We start from the raw sequence: 20798 nt of genomic DNA on the forward strand, positions 1-20798 counted from the left end.
TTCAATTGCAGTGGCCTGCTACTACTGAGCATCTGATTAACTCATCATAGCACGATTTTCATTGAGTCTTGGTTCCCACATTTTACTGTGTAAACAAAATTAGAGAGTATTGTTGCTCACCTGTAGCAGATGTTTTCTGTATATGAAAGGACTGATGAGGCACATAAGTGGGTGACATCACCTGTCACCAGGATGGAATAGGGTTTCCAGAACACAGTGCAAATTCATGAGCATGCATGGCCTTCCTGTACACAGTAGTCTTCTCAGCTCCTCAGTTAGTTCCATAACTAAAGAAAAAAATGCAAATATCGGGGAGGTGGAAGGGATTGTGTGCCTGATCAGTCCTGCTGTCTATGGAAAACACCTATTAAAGGTGAGCAACAATTTTTCTTCCAATCACAGAATTAAGCCAGGCACACAAAGTGGGTGACTCGTAAACAGGGCTGTTCATCATTTTATATATAAAGAGATTATGTTCTTCCCTTGCTAATATATTTTCTAGTAGATAAGTGTGTCATTCTGGCTAGTAGGATATTCTCCTCATGCCCACTAGCCATGCAGAAGAAATCTACTCTAGGTTTTCAAGCCTACCTTCTTCTCCAGAGGGCTCTGCTGCCCTCTTCAGTTTGTACCAAAGCAGGCAACAGATAAGAAGGAGAGGTACGGAGTGGTGGCAAGATGGCGTCTGGAGCAGGACGCTGAGAGAAGCACTTCCGTCTTCTAAGGGAAAAATTTCTTCATTTTACTTTCCAACAACGATACTTCTTATGCCTAAAAGAAGAGGAAAACCGAGGGGTATCCCTCTACCTACCCCGGGCTTCTCGACGCCGAGGCAGACTGTGATAACAGCATACACAGTCCCTTCCTCCACATCAGGTGTCTCCGCTGCTGTGGAACGGGAAATCCACAGCTTGGACAGCGAGATGTCACTCTCGCTGAGCCCACGAGGACCGCACACCCCTCCCATTCCCGGAGAATCTTTGCTGCAGCGGAACTGGCAAGAGGGCTCCCCCGAAGTGTGGGGGGAGGCTTGCTCTCTCTCCGAAGTTGACCCGGAAGTGAAACACGCAGCAGATACGCTGACCTAGACGTTGGAGAGGCAGCGTTCTGGGGGAGAGGAGCCGTCGGTGGCCAGCGGTGGGGAGGTTGCAGGAGCCCAGATTTCCATCTCTGGAGCAGGAGCCGTACCCAAGCCGGCTGGTATCTCCCTCCTCGGACCGTTGGTGAAACCATAGGCTGTTACCCTGGATTCCATTTGGTCTGCAATTGAGAATCTTCACCTGGTATGTTCTAACTTTGTTACTATGACTCAGAACTCTACCTCCAGGATAAGCTCCTTAGAGACTATTACCCAGCAACACCAAGTGGACTTAAAAAATTTAGATAAAGCAACAACAGAGACTAAGAATTTAATTACCAAACAAACAACAGAAAAAATGATGATTTTGAGGAAGATTGAAAACCTGGAAAACCAGCAGAAGAATTTAAATTTGAGGATTCTTAATTTCCCGGTTGCCAAGTTTATGTCTCCTCAAGAACTGTTTAAGAACTTTATGTTGAATGTTTTAAATGTACCTGAAGTAAGTCTTCCCCCGATACAAAGAATTTACTATATAAAACAAGTGCAGAAAGAAAAAGCTATAGCAGATGAAAATGCTCAATTAGATGTTTCTGCTATTCTGCAGTCCTCTGATATTGAAATTCAGGGAAGAGCAACTTTATTGGTCTCGCTGGTATTTCTTCAAGATAAGGAGATGTTGCTGAAATTATATTTTAATTTAAAGCAGATTTCCTATTTGAGGGAAAGGGTATATATATTTCCTGATGTTTCGAGGTGGACGCAATCCAGGAGGAAAGAATTTCTGTCATATAGATCAAAGGTGATTGCTTTGGGGGCAAGTTTTCAGTTGCGATTTCCTTGTAAATGCTTTATTTCCTATCAGGGAAGTAAATATATATTTTTTGAACCTGCCCAATTAGGTTTTTTCCTTGAAGGTAAAGGTATCTCAACACAGTCCGAATGATACAGGTTAATAATGCGGTTAATCTTATTTTGGATAGGTAAGACCTGACTGCTCTATTTCTTAATGTTTTCAGTTTCCTTTGTATATTTCCCCTTTCTCGAGGGGTTTTATTTTCATCTTGTCTCTTCTCCCCAAGTTGTGGACTGTATTAGATGATTAACATGGATGTTTAAATTTCAATTCTTAGTATGTAATATGACTAAGAGAATATTATATTTCTGTATTTCTTTAAACATCTTTGTATAGGATGCATTAAAATGATAAATAAAAAAAAAAAAAAAAAAAAAGGAGAGGTACGGGGAGACTCCCCAAACTACAAATCTGTTCTACTCTGAAAATATAACAAACATGTTAAACATTTTAACTGATCACATAAAGCATCTAATATAATAAAACGGTAAGCCGCGAATGCGCATTTCTTATGCATGCATCCGTTTTCCGTGAGCTGTAGCGACCCATAGGAAGTGCGCATGCGCGGCTTACGGAGTGGCAGCTGCCGGCCGCTAGCACCCCCTGCCCTCTCCGTCATCTCCCAGCTCCAGCGGCGTAGGCAGCACTATAAACACGCTGCTTCGCGCCCTTCTCTGCCGATTTCCTCTGCCGCGTCTCTGATGACATCATCGGAGACAGACGTGGCAGAGGAAATCGCCAGTAGAAGGCTGCGAAGCAGCGTGTTTAAAGTGCTGCCTACACGGCTGGAGCCCCGAGGTTTGTCGGCGGTGGGAGGGTCAGGAGCAGGCCGGATCGACAACGGCAGTAAAAGAAGGGGGAGGGGCCGAATGGAGCAGGGAAGAGTAGGGAAAGGGGGAGTGGGGGAAAATGCTGCTACTGCTTCTACACAGGAAAGGGGGGGGATAGGAGGGAAATGCTGTTGCTGCTGCATAGGGAAGTGGGATGGAAATGCTGCTGCACAGGGAAATGGGGAAAAATGACAGACAGACAGTGGGAGGGAGGGAGACAGAAAGAAAGAAAGACACAGGGGCAGGGAGAGTGATAGAAAGACAGACAGAGAAAGGGAGCCAGAGAGAGAGTCAGCGGGAGAGGGAAAGGGGGCTGCTTTGGGGGGAGGGGTGTGCTTGGGGCAAACAGCTTTGCTCTGGGGGGAAGACAGAAGGGGCCATGGAGAGACAGGGAGAGGGATAGGGGGCTGCTTTGGGGAGAGGGGTGTGCTGGGGGGAGACAGAAGGGGCCATGGAGAGATAGGGAAAGGGGGCTGCTTTGGGGGGAGGTGTACTGGGGACAGACAGCTTTGCTCTGGGGGGGAAGACAGAAGAGGGCTATGGAGAGACATTTGGGGGGGAGGTGGGTGCTGGGGGCAGACAGCTTTGCTCGGGGGGGGGGGAGGAGGAGACAGAAGGATACAGACAGCGGCCAAGGAGAGAGAGATAAAGAAACACAGACAGACAGACACATCTATTCTAGCACCCGTTAATGTAACGGGCTTAAAGACTAGTAAAGAAATAAGAATATATAAAGAAAATAATAAAAACCAATATAATGCAAAGGTAAATTTATAAATGGCTAAATTTTTATGAAAGTACTCAGTACCCATGTCTCCTGCAAGAGAGCTGCATAGAGATCAATAAGGGACCATCATCACACCTTTACTGTCCCTCGGTTACTTCCCACAAGGCAACTACCACTTTTTAGAAGCACTTTTCTTCAATAACTGAAATCTATTAGATGTGGTACTTATCTGATATTAAAGGAACAGTCAAGGTCCCGACTGGTAAATAGTTACAGTTCACTTTATGTTCCACCATGGCTCTGCAGGATGACTATTCCAAAATATAACCACCAGTAAAAATCAATATGCTCCAAAATTAATTTCTCCTTTACCCAGACCTGAGTTTCACCACAGATGCTCTCTTGCAGGAGATGTGGGTACTGAGCACTTTCACATAAATTTAGCTGTTTATAAACTTACCTTTGCATTTTATTGTTTTTTAAAAAAAATTATTTTCTTTATTTATTCTTTATGTTTTATGTGATTATTTGAAGTTTGGGCATAATACGGAAATTTCATTAGTAAATACTCCTTAGTGTATTTGGTTAAATTTAATTGAACAACTGAAACATCAAAATAACCATACTAATCAGAAACATTTATGAAGCTCAAACATTCCCCTTAAGGTCTGACTGACATCAAAATCTCAGTTTTGACTTGAACTTCTGATTGAGATAGTAGGCATGCAGTAAAATAACTGACAGGACGGGATTCCAGAATGACACACCTATCTACTAAAAAGATATTAGCAAAGTAAGAACCTAATCTCTTTTTCTAGTGCAATAAGTATATCATTCAGGACAGTAGGGTCATACAAAAGCAGCTCCAGAAATCTAGGGCGAGACCTCTGCGCCTGCTCATAACACTGAGGACCCAAAGACAGTGTCCTTCCATGCTGTCACGTTCACTCTGTAGAACTTGGAGAATGTGTGCAGAGTGAACCAGGTCGTTGCCTTACAAATCTCTCCAGGTGAAATTGCCCAAGCTTCTGCCTCTGAAGTGGGTACGCTTCTTGTTAGAGAGCTGCATGGGAACGGGGTCTTTCACATGTTACCTCAGTAACGCCTCCTTCTTCCTGCCCTGCATCCACACTCACCCCTCCACAAAGCTGCAAGCAGCTCTTCCCGCATGCTGCCCACAGTCAACCAGGAAGCCTTCTCTTTGACATCAAATGGAAGGCTTCTGGGGCAGGAACTACTGCCCGAGACCCTGTGAAGAAGCAATTGCGGCTGGAAGGCAAGAAGGAGGCCAACCTGGACAGCTTTGGTGCACACTCGTGGGAGTGGGGGCATGAATTTTGGCCAGAAGGAGCAAGTGAGTGCATTGGGACAAGGAAGGGAGAGACGGGGCATGAACTTGGGACATAGGAGGGAGTACGTTGGGACATGGGAGGTGCAAGTACTTGGGATAAAGGCTGGAAGGGAGGAGGGGGCAAGAATTTGGGACATAGAAGGGAGGGAGGGAGTGTGTTTGGACACAGAAAGAAGAGAGAGAAAGGGCATGAATTTGGGATATAGGAGGGAGGGAAAGAGAAGCTGAGGTGGGGGAAGGAATAAAATAGAAGATTAGGCTTTCACCTTCAATAATCTTTCTTTTAGTCCCTGGAAGATTCAGTATGATAGGTGTTCAATCCCTTCCCACAATCCGGGAGTTGCAGAAATCCAAACACTTTTCTGAGCATGTGTTCCTCCTACCTTAGATAAAGAGTTAGACCTCCCGCAGTTCAGTCCCAAAGCCAAGCAACATACCGGACAAATCCATGACATAAGAAGGGGGCACGAGGGAACTTCCCCAGCAACATAAACAATTTCTGTTCTGGTCTGCTAGTGCAAAATGTGAAAATAAGTAATAAACAAGCAAAAGGCAACACAGAAAAAACATTGAGGAACAATGTAGAACTAACCTGCTGTGTACAACAAGCACTCACACAAAACAGCCTTTGGTAAGAGACATACTCACAGAAGAGCGGTTGTTTTTTCCAATGATCTGAGTCTCAGTGGCCCCTTTCTGAATCTAACTATGTCTAGATGAGAAACCAGATGAGCTTTATGTTCATGTGCTCTGAAGCATGAGAGGCTCGCCACTTGGATAGAGACACCACCTCTAGGCCTTTGTCGAGACTTGCTTGGAGGAATCCTAGCACAACCAAGATCGGAGCACAAAATGGCTCCACCTGCTCCTTCATGCACCACATGCTCCTTTATGTTGAAATGTCTCCCATACCTTAGCATAAGCGGAGACTTTCTTAGGCTTCTTGGCTCTGAGGAGAGTAGCAATAACTACTCTGAGTATCTCTTGAACTCTAACGTCACGCGCTCAAGAGCCATGCTATCAGACCAAAGTGATCTGGATCTTCTATGACCACTGGGCCCTGAGATCGGCTGCATCTGCAGTATGAGACGTTTGTCTCTCTAAAGACGCACTAAGTCTGCATACCACAACCTGCATGGCCAATCCAGTGCTACAAGGCCCACTCTCCCTGGGTGAATTGCTATCCTGTGAAGTATTCACCCTATCATGGGCCATGGAGGAAACATGTACAAGAACTCGCTCTTTGGCATGGTTGCACTAAGGCATCTAGACCTTCACTTCCGGGCTCAGATCTTTGACTGAAGAATTGGTCTACCTTATTGTTCTTTGCCATAGCCTTCAGATCATAAGTTGGCCGACCCCATCGAAGAATGATGGACTGGAATGCTGCTGCAGATAATGTCTACTCCCTCAAGTCTAAGGTCTGCCTGTTGAGGTAATCGGACTGAACATTGTCCACTCCCGCAATATGTGCTGTGGAGATTGCCTGTAGGTGTAGCTCTGCCCACCAAAACAAGTAGGCTTCTAGGCTCAGCTGTACACTCTTGGTGCTTCCTTGGCAATTGACATACGCCACTCCTATAGCATTGTCTGAGAAAACTCAGACCACCTGTTCTTACAGACTCCTCTCCAGATTCTGTAACGCCAGAGATCCATTCTATTAATGGACCACTTTCTCTGAGAGGCTTACTACCACCCCTGTACTGGGAGACTGTTGCAATAGTCTCTCCAGTCGAACAAGCTGGCATCTGTTGTGAGAATCACCTACAAAGTTATCCTGAGGGTCATGCCCCACAATAATGACTATGGACAGAGCTACCAACCCATACTGCAGCAGGATTCATTTGAAAGGGGTCCATTTGTGGAGACTTCTGAGACAGTAGCGTGTTCTGGAGAGGGTGCATGTGAGCCTTTGCCCAAGGGACTACATTTGTAGTGGCTGCCATGGAGCCCAGCACTTGAAGACAGTGCAACATAGATGGGACTTTCTTGGCTATCAGTCCTGTTATCTGCGTGCAAAGCTTCTGTCTGTGTGCTTCTGGAAGATAAACCCAGCTTTTTGCCATGTTGAATATCACTCCCAGGAATTCCAGGGGACGGAATTGGGATGGAACCAATTGGCTTTTTCGAAAATTCACTATCCAGCCCAGGCTCTGTAAGAGATGGACCACTTGAGTCATAGCTTGATCTCCTTTCAGAATGACAGAGCCCAGATAAGTCAGTTGTCCAGATATGGGTACTCTTGCAACCTTGCCCTGCGATGATTCAGGGGTAGAACAAAGAGCAGACCAAATGAGTATATAGAGCAAAAAAAAATTTAATGTAACATAGGCCATGGCCACATCTTACCTGAGGGTTGCAACAGAGGCAAAACCAGAGAGGAAAGACAGCCTTTTCTTTAGTGTAAGAGCTTATATAAAAATTCAGCAGTAGTTCTGTTGCAATACTCCTTCAACCACTTCCTGAAGATGCCTAACACCCTGCGCTCAAGTCCCTGCGAATCAGTAGGCAAGCTAAGCAACTAGGGATACAGACCCTGAGTTCCACAAAGTTTTCTATAGGCTGACCAAACCAGTCCCCAAGGGATTAACCTGCTGCAGACCCAAGTCTGCTTCTTCTCCAGGCAGGCAGAGCTTTTCCCCACATTAGGGAGCTCTGGTACACTGAAAGCCGCAAAAAACAAGAAAACACCCAAAATAATAAAGAAATATGCAGAGCAGATCAGAAAGACATCTTCACATGCAGAAGTAAAAACTGAAGGGGGCAGCAGAGCCCTCTGGAGAAGGAGGTGGAGCTGAAAACCTGGAGTGGATTCCTTCTGCAAGGCTCGTAGGCATGGGGAGAATACCCTACTGTCCAGAATGACATACCTATTGCACTAGAATGTCCATTATTAAAGAATGCCCCAGAAATCAACAAAATGTGAGAGCTGAAATGATTTGGAAGAACTTTGTTACCATGAAACTGCACACGTAGGTTGTAGAGAGCTTAAATCCTGCCTATTCTAAATTAAGTAATTGCGACTAGAAAAAGGATTTTCCATATGAAATACCTAACCAAAGTGGACTCCATGGCTCGAATGGCAGTCACATAAGAGATATAAGGATTACCTTAAGGTGGAGTGGGAGATTTCTGCAATGGTGATTTGGCATGAAGAAACCCCTTCATGAATTAAGAACTTCTAAGTGGAACTAGAAAACTAGTTGTCCACAGATTCAAATATAATAGGTCCAAAGAGCATTGATATGCGTCAGATGAAAAAGGTTTGAAGTCCCACAAGATAGATATGGTATAAAGTTCAAAATAAACTTGAGAAGACAGTGAATAGGGTCATGACCTTGTGTGAATAATCTAATGGAAACCTCTTCTGCTAGAAAGCATAGGCACATTCTTGTAATAAGTAAAATGTCCTATGATGGAACCCCTAATGCTTTCTGTAAAAGTTGCTGAATTTCTGTTTTTGAGGACTAGGGATTTGAGTACAATATATTACAGGAAAACTAGAATAAATCAGCTATCTCTGCTAGTACATTAATCTGACTTCTTAACCTAAAAATAGTTTTTTCTCTAATATCTGATAATCCTTTTTCTTTTTGAGAAATACTTTGTTCATGCAAAGAGGCATTCCCAGTAAAGAATACATCCAAGAGATACACGTTTTCTAAAATGCTCTACTATGTTTTTATGAACAAATGTGGAGAATCCAAATGATTGCCTGACTAAACTGAATGTCAGCATTACAGCTGTAGGGCTGGTGGATCCTAGATATGACAGTTGCAATGAGAAGCACAGGTTGAACAAATATTCAGCCAAAAGAACTGCAGGATGAAAAGAAATAGTAGGACAAAAATTGTAGAAGGAACTTCACTATGGAACAGGTCACTTCTGTGTGCTGGGTCAAGAAGCAAAACTGCCCACTGCATGGCTGCAAACGTCTGCTTTGATTTTGTTAGAAGCAGGATTTTCAGTGTAACTGGCCCTTCTCCCTCTCCATTCAGAAAACTCATTTGAAACATTTAAGGTGAGATTGAAGTCCTTCAAATGAGGGCTGGCTGCTTTCATGTCCTGCTGTAGTTTTGAATTTCACAGCAGTTCCCTTCTAAAGTTCCCCACTGCTGTGTTGGCATGTCTGTGTGGCCAGTTTATTACAATGCTGGCCCCTCCCATGTCTAAATGATGCCGATTAGGACATTTCTAACTTGGACGATTTTGAGATCGAAAATAGCAAATAAAGTTAGACATCCTGGCATTCTAGATATTCTGGCAGCCAAGAAGTCCAAGTAAGCGATTTTTAGAAAAAATAAAAATTGGACATCTAGCAGTATCACTGGTTTCGAAAATGGCCGTTTCTGCCTCCAGCTGTGAGAAAATGCCCTTCCCTGATTATATTGATTTTATATATATACAAGGGTTCTTCAAAAAGTTTCCGCACTTTCATATTTTTCCACTCAACCAAAAATATTTTTTATTGATGGCATGAAAAAGTTAGTAGGACCTTGGAACCTCTGAGGAGCTGGGTGAATGTTGGACTGCCATTAAACTTCACTCCTGTGTGGCTAAACTGTGCAGGCCACTACATAGGGAAGTGATCAAATGTTAAACGAAGAGGAAGGTGGGTCAAAAAAAGCAGAGTCAGCAGACCTCTGTGCAGAAATCCTTTACTCGTGCTGTCGCTTCTGTGAGGAGCTCTTTGAATTCATCTTTGAATGTTTAAAGTCAAATGAAACAGTCTCTATGGGATCTAAGGATAACAGAAATGCAGAAGACACAGTAGTTTGTACTATGTCTTATAATGAGAAAGTGAAGACAGACTAGATGTTGGTCTGCATTTTTGGAAGGATCTCACACAGTAAACATAAGAATAGCCTTACTGGGTCAGACCAACGATCCATCAGGCCCAGTAGCCCATTCTCACGGTGGCCAATCCAGGTCACTAGTACCTGGCCAAAACCCAAGGTGTAGTAATATTCCATGCTACCGATCCAGGGCAAGCAGTGGCTTCCCCCATGTCTTTCTCAATAACAGACTATGGACTTTTCCTCCAGGAACTTGTCCAAACCTTTCTTAAAACCAGCTACACTATCCACTCTTACCACAACCTCTGGCAATGCGTTCCACAGCTTAACTATTCTCTGAGTGAAAAAAAATTTCCTCCTATTGGTTTTAAAAGTATTTCCCCGTAACGTCATCCCAGCAACGCAATTTTTACTAATTCTGTACCATTTTGTTGTTGGTGCTGAGAAATTAAGAAATGATGAAAAATGCTGGAAGAAACTAGTTTATACAAAAATTTATCAGGAGAGCTTTGTTTCATGTCCATTCAGCAAAGCAGACAAATACAAAATGAGCGGCAGACTACTGCATGTGGAAAAAGCCATGCATGCTTAGAGCTTTACATTATGTTCTGAGCTTGAGAGAGATAATGTATTCAGTGACATAGTAAAGGGGGAGGGGCGGTCTGCTCTGGGCACCATGTTGGTGGGGGTACCAGCATACTTCCTCCTCTCTGCCCCCCCTCCACCTTTTCCCGTCCTCCATACCTCTAGTTGAAGTTGTTGTTTGCAGTGGTCAACAACATGCTCTTCGCGACCCTGTTGGCTCTATCGCTGATGTCACTTCCAGGTGCTGCGCATAGGAAGTGATGTCAGAGGGAGAGCCAAAGGGATTGCAAAGAGGTACGTTGTTGACCGCTGCGAGCACCAACTTCAACTAGAGGCACGGGGGAAGGGAAGGGTGCGCGTGGCAGGCAGGTCTGGGGAAGGAGCAGGAGGGGGCGCCTCTCACCCTCACTACGCCACTGACTGTATCCTAAAAATATATGATGAGGTCTCCAATTTATGAGGCTGATTCAGTCCTGCTTGTTGACAGAAAGAGCAGCTCTACTTTTGTTTATTTTGTATGAGACAACTATATATATATATCTCGGTATGCTTAAATGTGGTTGTTAAGCAAAACTGCCTCCAAAAGTTGCCAATGCCTTGTGGTTGGTCAGCGGGTCTGGTAGTACCCTTGTTATTTTTTGGCCAAAAATTGCTAGTCTTGTCTCCATCCTTCTTCTACCACCCTACACTGCTTCACAGAACGCTCCAAGGAAAAGAATACATACCATCTCTTCCATAGTCCTACCTTCAATACTAGAGTTCTGCTAAGGATTTATTTCCTTATCTAATGTGGTTAGAGTACCATTAGTCCATGAGGGGGATCTTGCTCCTTCTGTCTGAGGCCCAGATACACCAAAGAGGATCAGTAAGACTGTGTGGGTCTGCTCCGATCTGATTTTTGGCTGATTCAAAAAGAGCTATTCATACACTAAAAGGTTTGCAAGCAAATTATTCACGCGGAGGTTTGTCATAATCCCAGACTTTTCCGTCCAATCCATCACTGTGACAGTGACTCTCACACATGCTCAGAGCCGGCAAGGGAAGCCCGAACAGGAGAGAAGCAGGGGGAAAGCCTCTTGCCATTAAGCTGTTCAGGCAGGAAACCTTTTTTTTTATTTCTTTTTTTAATGGGAACAGATGCTGTGCGTGTTATACACACACAATATCTGTCCCATTAAAAACAAACAACCCTCCCCCCCACCGATGACTGCTCTCTCAGACGAACATGGCACCAGGCATTCCCCCCCAGCAAAAATTGGCTGGAGGGATTCCCACTCCCTCCTGCCATTGCTACACCCCCCCTCCTGTGTGAAAAAAAATGGCAGAAGGGTTGCCCACTTCCTCCTACCATGCCGACCCCCGTGGAAGTGAAACAGCAAGAGGGATGTCCACTCCCTTCTGCCACTAAAGGCTCACTCCCATGCCCGGTGCCCCCAGAACCATCCCCTACCCTCCCCCTTCCCCCCACCTCAAAAGCCAGGAGAGTTGCTCACTCCTTTTTGTCATTGGATGTTCCCCCCCAAACCTCTTGTACCTTTTTTCAAAGATGGAAATAGGAGGGAAGCACGGTAACTCCACTTTTAAGGCCCGCCGATCCAAAATGGCAGCTCTTCACTCCCTGGTGCATCATGTGATGCACGAGGAGGGGCCCAAGGCCCTGTTTGGCCCAGACATTTAAGGCCCCTCCCCATGCATTACATGAGGTACAGAGGGAGGAGCCTGACGCCTAAGGCCTCTCTCCTTGGGTGGGTAACATGCACAGCATCTGTGCCCATTAAAAAAAACTAAACTATGCTAAGTGACTGGTCTTGATTAGTCACTTTTTTTGGATCGCTAAAAGCCATATTTTTAGATCGGGAAGCCATGTTAGAGCATCAGTTGCATGGCTGGATCAAAGAATCATGCAGAAAACCACATGGTGAGCCGTTTTCTGCATCGGGTCAGCATATGTGATCTCGCTAAAGCTATCAAAACAGGTTTAACGACAATCGTTAGCTTTAGTGCATCTGGGCCTGAGACTCTTTTGGAGGAGAATGGTGGACGGAAACAGGGAGGAACTGAAATATCTGGCACTAGTGATATTTATGCATGGCTCTGTTAGCATGTCTGATCTGTCAATGGATTAGGCACAAGCAAAATGTGATCCCATTTCAGAGAGTAATAGAGTGTTTGTGGTTTAAGCTGTACTATTAGGGGAAAGTCCAGATTCTATCATGTTTGTTTATGAGTGTCATGAACATAAGAATTGCAGTACTGGATCCAACAAAGATCCATCATGCCAAGAATACTGTTGCCAACAGTAGTCAATCCAATCAAAAGTAGTTTGTTTCTTTGTTACTTACCCCAAGGATAAGCAGTAGCTTTCCCCAGGTCTACCTTAATAACATTTTATTGACTTTTCTCCAAGAACTGTCCAAACATTTTATAAACTCAGCTGTTAATTGCTTTAATAAATTCCACAGCTTGCACTGTGTGAAAAAATATTTCTCCTATGTTTTAAATGTACTACTTTGCAACTTTATAGCATGTCCCCTAGACTTTATATCTCTTTTTCTTTAAGTAAACAATTGATTTTTATTTTCCCTTTCTACTCCACTCCAAATCTTATAGACCTCTATAATATCTCCCCTTAGAGTGGAAGAAAATTTTATTGTTTTGACCGGAACTCTTAGAAGATCAAGAGATTGATAGACACTAAAGTGGAAGTCCCAATATTGCTGAAACTTTACATATAGTAAGAACTATAAAAAAAAAAATAAATCCAGTCAATATTCAGTTTCCTCAATCCACAAGGGAGGGCTCCCCATTGTGTGCTTATCAGGAGTCGATATGACTCAATAGCATATCTGGATCTGGATTCAGCTGCCACAGTCATTGCTTTTATAAATGTTGTTTGTGGCAGTCAAAAATATCTGGATATTAAGCACCACAAACCAAATTGTGGCCTGTGCTGAATATTTGAATACAGCGGTCAGCGCTGGAGCATATCTGGATGGTCTGTTATCCAGATCTTTTAAAACAGCCTTCTATCTGTTGAATATTGAATATTGCCACTGTTCTACCAGAGCATTATCTGGAGAAGAGGAGAATTAGAGGGGATATGATAGAGACTTACAAGATCATGAAGGGCATAGAGAAAGTGGAGAGGGACAGATTTTTCAAACTTTCGAAAACTACAAGAACGAGAGGGCATTCGGAAAAATTAAAAGGGGACAGATTCAGAACCTATGCTAGGAAGTTCTTCTTCACCCAACTGATGGTGGACACCTGGAATGAGCTTCCAGAGGGCGTGATAGGACAGAGTACGGTATTAGGGTTCAAGAAGGGATTGGACAATTTCCTGAAGGAAAAGGGGATAGAGGGGTATAGATAGAGGACTGCTACACAGGTTGGGCCGCCGCGCGAGCGGACTGCTGGGCGCGATGGACCTCTGGTCTGACCCAGCAGAGGCACTTCTTATGTTCTTATAAGAACATTCAGAGGCATCATGAGTGTAACACCAAAATTTAGGTGCTAAGAATGCGCATTAATAGCCAGAATAACAGCATATATGCACATAATTGGAACAACTAATTATCATGTGGGACTATTTTTATTTATTTGCAAAACTGTATTTTGATCTCACGAGTTCTAGGAGCAATTTGCTTCCCACCATTGGAGAATCCTGATTCCATGACTACAGCAAGTTTCTCCCTACTCTGCATTTTCTAAAGGTGGCCCCTTGCCTGCTCACAGAAGACCTTCAGTCAGGGGATTACAGAGGTCTAGGCTACGTTGCCAGCATCGGTCAGGAGAAGAATACCAACTTTAGGAGTAAAAACAGAAAAAAGGAGACATTTGTGACAGACGCATTCTAAAATTAACAATTAATAATGTGTGAGCTGAAGTTCCAAACTCTTGATGTCCTAATGTTCCATGAATATCGCTGTTTCTACTCTTCACTTAAATTGCTCTCATGATTGATTGGTCTTTTCCTTCTCTCTAAATCTTCCTGATTTTATACTGTAAGGGTGCAATTCTATAACATAGCACATTAGAAGCCTATTCTACAGAAAAATGTGGGTATCTATGTTCCTTTACAGAATACTGCAACTTTGTCAAGTGTGAGCTTTAAACACCAACCTTAACAACTTTTTCTTATGAATATTATCAATCAGATCATTGGATCATTTTTAATTTTCTGCTATTTCTTAAATCTCAACTTTGATTATTTGTGATAAATAAAATTATATCAAAATACTTAGCTTTGTGGCCATTTAAGGGATTGATATATCGCCGACATGTTTCACTTTGTGTTTTTTTCGAGGCTCAAATCCCCTATACTTAAAACACCACTTTTCCCGACCACTTTGTACAGTGATGACGCTCGTGCCAGGAAAGTTAAAGGGGAATGGGGGAAGGGAATGGGTGCACACATGGCAGGGGTGGGTGGGGGAAGGAGCCGGGGGGGGGGGGGGGGGGCGGAAAAGAGGGCAAGGGAGGGTGCCACCATCTAGGCACCTCTCACACTGCCACTGCTTAGGTGCACTCACTCAGGCCAGTCATAGAGGCCCAGATTCTCTATATGGCGCCGATATCGGCAGCTGCCTACAAAGCATCCAACCGTGTGCCAATTACATGACGGTATCGTGTAGAGAGTTGCACCTCCAAGAAAGATAGGCACTGGAAATGTAGACCAGGGTTTGCCAGGCCTACATTTGCGGCACCTATCCTTGTTGTGAACTGTGCCTACATAGGTGCTTTAGGGCACCTAACGCCACTTTCAGCATCAGCCATGTCCATAGTGGTGTTAGGCGCCAATAGGCACCTCCAGAGGTGCAATTCTGGCACCTTTTTTAATGTACCTAAGGCGCTTTAAATTTAAAGTTGTTTGCCTTTCAAATGGCATTTTCCTATTAACTTAGGTTCCAGTAGGATGCCTAAATTAAGGCGCCATTTGTAAAATCCTTCCCCCCACGAGTGCCTAAGTGCACCAACTACCCACATAACTTAAAGCATTCTATAAATTAAGCATGTAAGTGGAAGTCCCGCCTATGTACCCATCCATTCTCCGCCACTTTGTGCACCCCTTTTGAAAATACATGCTATGTAATTAGGTGGGAGTTTACAGAAAAGCACTTAGGTGGCATGCTTGCATTTATGTGCATAGCTGGGCACTTACATTGTAAATGCTAGTATTCTAAACATTGAAGCATGTAGCACATGCAAAAATGATAGTGCCTACAAAATTGCCCTTTTAAGACCAGTCATGAAGAATAAATTCCCACTGCAGTAGAGGAGCCAGGCCTAACTGATGCTAGGAAAGAAAGCAAGCTGCCAATCATTCCCAGTATGGACAGGCAGAAGCATGCAGCTGAGGAACAGAAGGAGAATCCTCTTACTTTAGCTGTGGATGTGGTGGCGGTGGCAGGTCTTGGCTGGGCTTCTGGGCTATTTGTGGCTTCTGCTGGACTGGAGGCCGATTCTGCTGCTGCTGCTGTTGTCCGGGTCCCATTGGTCCCTGTCCCTGGGTACTGGGACGTGGCTGTTGTGTGGTTGGTGGCATTTGCCTCTGCTGGGATCCTGGTGGGGCTCCAGGTCCCTGCTGGCGCTGCTGAACCGGTGACTGGGATCCGGGGCCAGACTGACGCTGCTGGGTCTGAGGTAGGGGCCCTCCTTGGCCTGGTTGCCGAGGAACTGGAGCTTGCTGGCTCCCAGGGCCAGGCGACTTCTGCTGAGGTCCAGATGATCCCCCAGGACCTGCTTGTCTTTGCTGAGGGCCTGGAGGACCACTGGATCCAGGGGGTCGTTGCTGTGGAGAAGGTGCTCCTACAGGCTTCTGCTGTTGTTGGGAGGGCACTCCTGGGTGCTTCTGCTGTTGCTGGGGAGACACCCCCGGATGCTTCTGCTGTTGTGGGGATTGCTGAGGAGGGGACCCTTGCTGCCAGTGCATTGGTGGTGACTGCTGCTGCTGTCCCCCACTGGGGCTGCTCTGCCTTTGTGACTGGGGGGACTGAGGGCCTGAGGGAGGTCCTTGCTGCCTGGGCTGCTGCTGTGACAATTGCTGAGCTCCAGGACCTGGCTGGCGCTGCTGAGGTGGCCCCATTTGACGTTGCTGTTGCTGCTGTGGAGGTGGTTGCTGTGTTGTAGGGCTGGGTAAGCGCTGCTGTTGTAATGCTGCTCCAGGCTGGGGACTAAGGCCCTGGAGCAGTTGGCCCTGGGGGGGGTGGTCTTTGTTGTGATGGAGGACCTTGGCGCTGAGGTGGGGGTCCTTGCAGTGGCTGCTGGGGTCCTCCTGTCAAAGACACAATAGGAGATTCTATGACCATTATAAATATGAATAATGGCAAGTTATACCTTTTAATTCCAATACATTATCAATGCCTTTTCTTTTTCCTACTTCTCTGCTCACATCAAGTTTTATGGTTAGAACAAAAGCATCATCAGTAACAGTAAAGCATTCACATCAATTAAAGAAAACATTTCCTTTTTTTGGCCTGACAATTTCCACCTGCTCAACTGGGCTTTTAGCTCAGTCAGGACTGCCCTCTATTGGGCTTCTGCACTTTCTTTTTCTGAGGCCCCACATGGAGTATTGTGTTCAGTTTTGAAGACCATATCTGGTGAAGGACGTAAGAAGACTTGAAGTGGTCCAGAAGAGGGCGACGAAAAAAACATGTGGTTTGCGCCAGAAGACATATGAGGAGAGACTGGAAGCCCTGAATATGTATACCCTAGAGCAGGAGTGCCCAAATGGTCGAGTCTATCGCATTGCCTTTGCGATCTTTTTCTCCCTGCTGCTTCCCAGGCCTGGCGCGTACAAGTGCCAGACTCACAAGACTTCACCTCCGACAGGCAGGCAGGGGGAGAGAGAAAGAAAGGCAGAAAGAAAGAAGGGGGGCAGGGGGAGAGAGAAAAAAGACAGGCAGGCAGGGGGAGAAAGAAAGAAAGGCAGAAAGAAAGAGGGGGGAGGGGCAGGGGGAGAGAGAAAGAAAGACAGGCAGGCAGAGGGAGAGAGAAAGAAAGAAATATTGGCTCTACAGAAGAAGGAAGTGTAACCAGAGACTCTTGAAATCACCAGATAAAAAGGTAGGAAAAATGATTTTATTTTCAATTTAGTGATCAAAATGTGTCCGTTTTGAGAATTCATATCTGCTGTCTATATTTTACACTATGGCCCCCTTTTACTAAACCGTGATAGTGGTTTTTAGTGCAGGGAGCCTATGAGTGTCAGGAGCTGCGAGGGGCATTCAGCGCAGCTCCCTGCACTAAAAACCGCTATCGCGGTTTAGTAAAAGGGGAGGGGATATATTTGTCTATTTTTGTATAGTTGTTACTGAAGTGACATTGCAAATTTTAAAGTCATCTGCCTTGACCTTTGAAAATCCCCCCGAATACAAATGATAATTAACATTTTCTCTGCGTACAGTGTGCTTTGTGTTTTAAAAAATTTTATTTTTGGTGGATCATTTTGACTTGGTCATTTTAAAAGTAGCTCGCAAGCCAAAAAAGTGTGGGCACCCCTGCCCTAGAGGAAAGGAGGGACAGGGGAGATATGATTCAGACGTTCAAATACTTGAAGGGTATTAACGTAGAACAAAATCTTTTCCAGAGAAAGGAAAATGGTAAAACCAGAGGACATAATTTGAGGTTGAGGGGTGGTAGATTCAAGAGCAATATTAGGAAATTCTACTTTACAGAGAGGGTGGTGGATGCCTGGACTGCCTCCCGAGAGAGGTGGTGGAGAGGAAAAAGGTGACGGAGTTAAAAGAGGCGTGGGATGAACACAGAGGATCTAGAATCAGAAAATAATAGTAAATATTGAACTTATGCCAGTACTGGGCAGACTTGCACAGTCTGTGTCTGTATATGACCTTGTGGTTGAGGATGGGCTGGAGAGGGCTTCAATGGCTAGGAGGGTATAGATGGGCTGGAGTGAGATTTGACGGAGACTTCGGCAGTTGGAACCCAAGTACAGTACCGAGTAGAGCTTTGGATTCTTGCCCAGAAATAGCTAAGAAGAAAAAAATTTAAATTGAATCAGGTTGGGCAGACTGGATGGACCATTCTGGTCTTTATCTGCCGTCATCTACTATGTTTTAACTGTTTAGGGTGCTTTTTTTTCCCCTGATTTTATAATCACACATCTAGTCCACCTGTTGAAGTGACAATCCTCGGTCAGTTGCATATCTCAGGAACCCAGTATGCATGCTTTCTAAGTCTCATCAATATGTATCACAGCTGCATAATGGCTGAAAGTCTGTCCTCAAAGAGGCTACAAATGCTAGATCTGTAGCATCCCCTGCTCTGGCCTTCACAGAGAATGGAACATCTGATCTGGGAACTAAACCCAGGTCTTCTGCATGGCAACATACAACAGTGCCACTGAACCACTGGGCCAGTTCCAGCAAAACCTTCCAGTAAGGGAAAAATGGCATCTGACGAACGAGTCACTGTAAGAATAGTTGTAAAGCTGGGTTTCTCACTGATAACAGCTGTTTTCTGAAGAGAGATTACCAGTCACATGAGTTGATCACATGGAGTTGCCGCTTTCTTTCTGGCTAGAAGGTAGAGAATGACACGGTGACGGTTTACCCGCGGCCACCGCATTTAAGCCGCGGGTCACCGCCGAAAACGGGGAAGAAAACTAGCAGTCGCTGCGGTGACGGGGACAAGGCCATTCACCGACCGCGGAAACGGTGAACAGGTTTGTCCCCGCGGGCCAATGTACCCCCTTCTAGGAACCGCTATTTCACCGTGCTCCTCATTTGTCATTTCAACCCTTCCTGCCAATCGCAGCAGAAGGGTACCCAACCCCTCCTGCCGGTCCTCCCAATGGCCTCCCCTAAGATCGCCGGCAGGAGGGTACCCCACCCCTCCTGCTGGACCCCCCCCCAACGAACCCTCCCACCCCGGAACCCCCTTAGTCTTACTTTTCAAGTTGGACCGGACAGCTCCTCGCTCGTCTGGCCAGCAGGCCTGCCTCCGTCCAAATGAGGCGGGCCCGCCCCTCCCCTCCCCTCCCCTGCCCTGCCTCCCAATGGCCTCCCCTAAGATCGCCGGCAGGAGGGTACCCAACCCCTCCTGCTGGACCCCCCCCCCCCCAACGACCCCTCCCACCCCGGAACCCCCTTAGTCTTACTTTTCAAGTTGGACCGGACAGCTCCTCGCTCGTCTGGCCAGCAGGCCTGCCTCCGTCCAAATGAGGCGGGCCCGCCCCTACCCTGCCCAACACACAGGATCCTAGGGCCTGATTGGTCTAGGCACCTAAAGCCACTCCCGCTATAGGAGGGGCCTTAGGTGCTTGGGCCAATCAGGCCCTAGGATCCTGTGGGTTAGGCAGGGGAGGGGAGGGGCGGGCCCGCCTCATTTGGACGGAGGCAGGCCTGCTGGCCAGACGAGCGAGGAGCTGTCCGGTCCAACTTGAAAAGTAAGACTAAGGGGGTTCCGGGGTGGGAGGGTTCGTTGGGGGGGGGGGTCCAGCAGGAGGGGTTGGGTACCCTCCTGCCGGCGATCTTAGGGGAGGCCATTGGGAGGCAGGGGAGGGAAGGGGAGGGGCGGGCCCGCCTCATTTGGACGGAGGCAGGCCTGCTGGCCAGACGAGCGAGGAGCTGTCTGGTCCAACTTGAAAAGTAAGACTAAGGGGGTTCCGGGGGGGGAGGGTTCGTTGGGGGGGGTCCAGCAGGAGGGGTTGGGTACCCTCCTGCCGGCGATCTTAGGGGAGGCCATTGGGAGGACCGGCAGGAGGGGTTGGGAACCCTTCTGCTGCGATTGTCGGGAGGGCCGTTGGGGGGGTCTACAGGAGGGGTTGGGTGCCCTCCTGCCGTGATCGCTGGGGGAAGGGGAGACTTGCAGCCGTAGCCGCGGTCACTATGCTAATCACGGCAGCATTTAAAGTACATGTCGTGTTTGTTTTTGCATTGCTAGCCCCATGGGTGGTGGAAGATTAGTGATTGAAAAACTGTATGAAAAATAACTATTTTAAATTTAGTGATCAAAATGTGTCAGTTTTGAGAATTTTTATTAATTAATTTTTTCTCTGCGTGTTTTGTTTTTGTATAGTTATTAACTAATATTTAACTAAGTTTTAAAGTTTTAAAGAATGTTTCCTTTATACGTAAATAAAGAAAAGTGAATGGGATTGCAGTGGCGGTGACGGGGCGGTGAATGGGGTGGCAGTGGCGGTGACGGGGGGGTGAAGAGGATGGTGAGACGGGGACGGGGGCGGGGACGGGGATGGTGAGACGGGGACGGGGCGGGTGACGGGGATGGTGAGACGGGGACGGGGCGGTGACGGGGACCAATTTTTTCACCGTGTCATTCTCTACTAGAAGGGTGTGAAATCTTGGTCCTCGAGAACCACAACCTAGATGGATTTTCAGGCTTTCCCCAATAAATATACACGGTTTACCAATAATAAACACCACCGGGATTTATATAAACTCATCAAAAGCTCTAGTTCATAAATAATTATTTCATACAAAAAGAGCTATATTTGCTATAAATACATATTTATTTTATTAAATCACAGTACATATGTCAATATTACCCTATAGCAGGGGTGTCCAATGTCGGTCCTCGAGGGCCGCAATCCAG

At 45.9% G+C, this 20798-nt stretch overlaps 1 protein-coding gene across 1 annotated transcript in view; it reads right to left on the reverse strand.

Annotated features, from left to right (window-relative positions):
• Positions 1–20798, reverse strand: part of SYN1 (synapsin I) — a 299454-nt gene that overhangs the window by 3385 nt on the left and 275271 nt on the right. Inside the window, 2 exon segments of the mRNA XM_033924145.1 lie at positions 15605–16428; positions 16430–16497. Coding sequence (XP_033780036.1) covers positions 15605–16428; positions 16430–16497 — 892 coding nt within the window.

This window comes from Geotrypetes seraphini, chromosome 1 (genome assembly GCF_902459505.1).
Source record: "Geotrypetes seraphini chromosome 1, aGeoSer1.1, whole genome shotgun sequence".
Lineage (NCBI taxonomy): Eukaryota > Metazoa > Chordata > Amphibia > Gymnophiona > Dermophiidae > Geotrypetes > Geotrypetes seraphini.